Source organism: Cebus imitator, unplaced genomic scaffold (genome assembly GCF_001604975.1).
Source record: "Cebus imitator isolate Cc_AM_T3 unplaced genomic scaffold, Cebus_imitator-1.0 Scaffold170, whole genome shotgun sequence".
NCBI classification, from domain to species: Eukaryota; Metazoa; Chordata; class Mammalia; order Primates; family Cebidae; genus Cebus; species Cebus imitator.
The window spans coordinates 1,626,449-1,628,852 of record NW_016107485.1 but is presented as its reverse complement, the minus strand read 5'-3'; the positions used below and the strand labels follow the sequence as shown (position 1 = coordinate 1,628,852).

The 2,404-nt window shown below is 43.7% G+C and overlaps 1 protein-coding gene across 5 annotated transcripts in view; it reads left to right on the top strand.

The window, feature by feature from the left end:
• ACIN1 (apoptotic chromatin condensation inducer 1) overlaps positions 1–2,404 on the top strand; it is a 37,768-nt gene that overhangs the window by 4,531 nt on the left and 30,833 nt on the right. For 4 of the 5 annotated variants that reach the window (XM_017544521.2, XM_017544524.1, XM_017544522.2 and 1 more), the window contains exons 3-4: positions 889–1,000; positions 1,418–1,537. In XM_017544521.2, coding sequence (XP_017400010.1) covers positions 889–1,000; positions 1,418–1,537 — 232 coding nt within the window. The remainder of the gene's footprint in view (positions 1–888; positions 1,001–1,417; positions 1,538–2,404) is intronic. The other variant, XM_017544525.1, reaches the window with a different exon arrangement.

The window sequence follows — 2,404 nt, the reverse complement described above, 5'->3', positions numbered from 1 at the left end:
TTTTTCCCCCCCCTTGAGATGGAGTCTTGTCTTTAACCCAGGCTGAAGTGCAGTGGCACAATCTCAGCTCACTACAGCCACCACCTCCTGAGTAGCCAGGATGACAAACTCACACCACCATATGCCCAGCTTTTTGTATTTTTTGTAGAGACGAGTTTTGCCACGTTGCCGAGGCTGGTCTCGAACTCCTGAGCTCAAGCAGTCTTCCCACTTCAGCCTCCCAAAGTACTGGGATTACAGATATGAGCCACCATGCTTCAGTCTTGATACTACCAAAAGGAAATTTTAGATTACCTTTAGATAATATGCCACGTTATCTAGGAATTTAGCCTAAAAGGTATAATTACTGGAATTTTAATTTTTTTTTAAGGCTATTTATGGCTGGGCTCAGTGGCTCACGCCTATAACCCCAGCACTTTGGGAGGCCGAGGTAGGTGGATCACTTGAGGTCAGGAGTTTGAGACCAGCCTGGACCAACATGGTGAAACCTTGTAGGTGTGGTGGCACACACCTGTAATCCCAGCCACTCGTGAGGTGGAGGTTGCAGTAAGCTGAGATCATGCCACTGTACTACAGCCTGGGCAACAGAGTGAGATAACATCTCAAAAAAAATAAATTTTTTTAAGTTATTTGTATACCAGTGTCACTACTTGGGACCTGAATATTTGAAACAAAAAATTATGTGCAGTTCTTTTTGCCCTTTTTTTTTGTGACTCAAGTCTATTCTGTTCCTCAGTGTAGAACTAACTTAGAAAAGAGCCCTTCAACATTTTAGTTACCTTTCTTGGTTCCAAGTATAAGGAGTAGACCTTGGCTCCATGGAATTTTCTCCTTTGCATTTTCCTGGTTTGTTTTCCTAGACCCTCTTTTTTCATTTCCTCTACACAGATTGGTGAGGAAATGAGCCAGAACAGTTTCATAAAACAGTATCTGGAAAAGCAGCAGGAGCTACTTAGGCAGCGTCTGGAACGTGAAGCTCGAGAAGCTGCAGAACTTGAAGGTAAGCCCAGATTGTCACTTTTAGCAAAGAGTTCGTCGTTCCTATCCCTGTGACCAAGCAGATAGGCCTAACTAGGCGATTTCAGAAATAAGTGAGGCTGAGACTGCTACTTACTTGCTTTCGTAGCCCATGAAGCCAAGTGATTTACTATTTACTTTTGTCAGGGAAGAGGACACTTAATTTGACTGTCTTGGTAGAAGAGGATTTCTGCCAACAGGAAGAGTTCTAAGTAAATTAAGCTACCATTTAGATGAAGTAGAGCTGAATCCCAGGGAGTTTTTTTCTTTGTATACAGTGCTCTTTTTGGTATGTATCTCTGTATCTATGACTTTGCCTGACCTCCTTCACTCCTCTACATATTCCTACATGCTGAGTCCTTCACTCCCTCCCTGCCCCGACCCAATCTGTACTTTGCAGAAGCTTCAGCTGAGTCGGAGGACGAGATGATCCATCCTGAGGGAGTGGCTTCCCTGCTGCCTCCTGACTTTCAGAGCAGCCTGGAGAGACCAGAGCTGGAGCTCAGCAGACATTCGCCCAGTACGTATCTCCCTCCCCACTGCGCTGTTTTGTCAATCCTGCGTAGTTGGTGGGGGGAGGTAGTTACACCTCCTTTCATGCTAAGCCTCCATGAAAGTCCCAGGAAAATTCTGTGACGTTAATATTTGACATCTGTTTCTCATGGAAATTATGCTGTTTTTGAAGTCTGCTTTCACCTATATATTGTGTTACTTTCTCAGTGTTTTACAAAGCAGTATGATTTTTCATCTCGTCTGTACCTCTTCAACTTTTCTACTTCCAAATTTGGCAACAGTCAACTCTTTTTCATCTCTTCACCAGTTGTATATATTACGTGTTAACACATTCAGTCATCTCCAAATTGGGCATCTGATGTGGTTTAATCAAATTTTTATTGTGTATTGGTTGTATACCAGGCACATGCAAGACACTAGGAATATAGTAAAGAAAGAAGCAAGTCTCAGCCCCAAGAAACTTAGTCTAGTGAGGAGATGAACATTAGTTAACAGTTGTGTTGGTTACTGTGCAAGACAATGCAGAGTATTATGTGAGCATATTATAATAGGGAGCCCTAACCTAGTATTTGACATTGGTTCAGGCAAGATTAATTTCTTCACATTATAAAAAATATTAAGCACCCAGGCCAGGAGCAGTGGCTCACACCTGTAATCTCAACACTTTGGGAGGCCAAGGCAGGTGGTCACCTGAGGTCAGGAGTTCTAGACCAGCCTGATCAACATGGCGAAACCCTGTCTCTATTAAAAACACAAAAAATAGCCAGGCGCGGTGGCTCAAGCCTGTAATCCCAGCACTTTGGGAGGCCGAGGCGGGTGGATCACAAGGTCAAGAGATCGAGACCATCCTGGTCAACATGGTGAAACCCCGTCT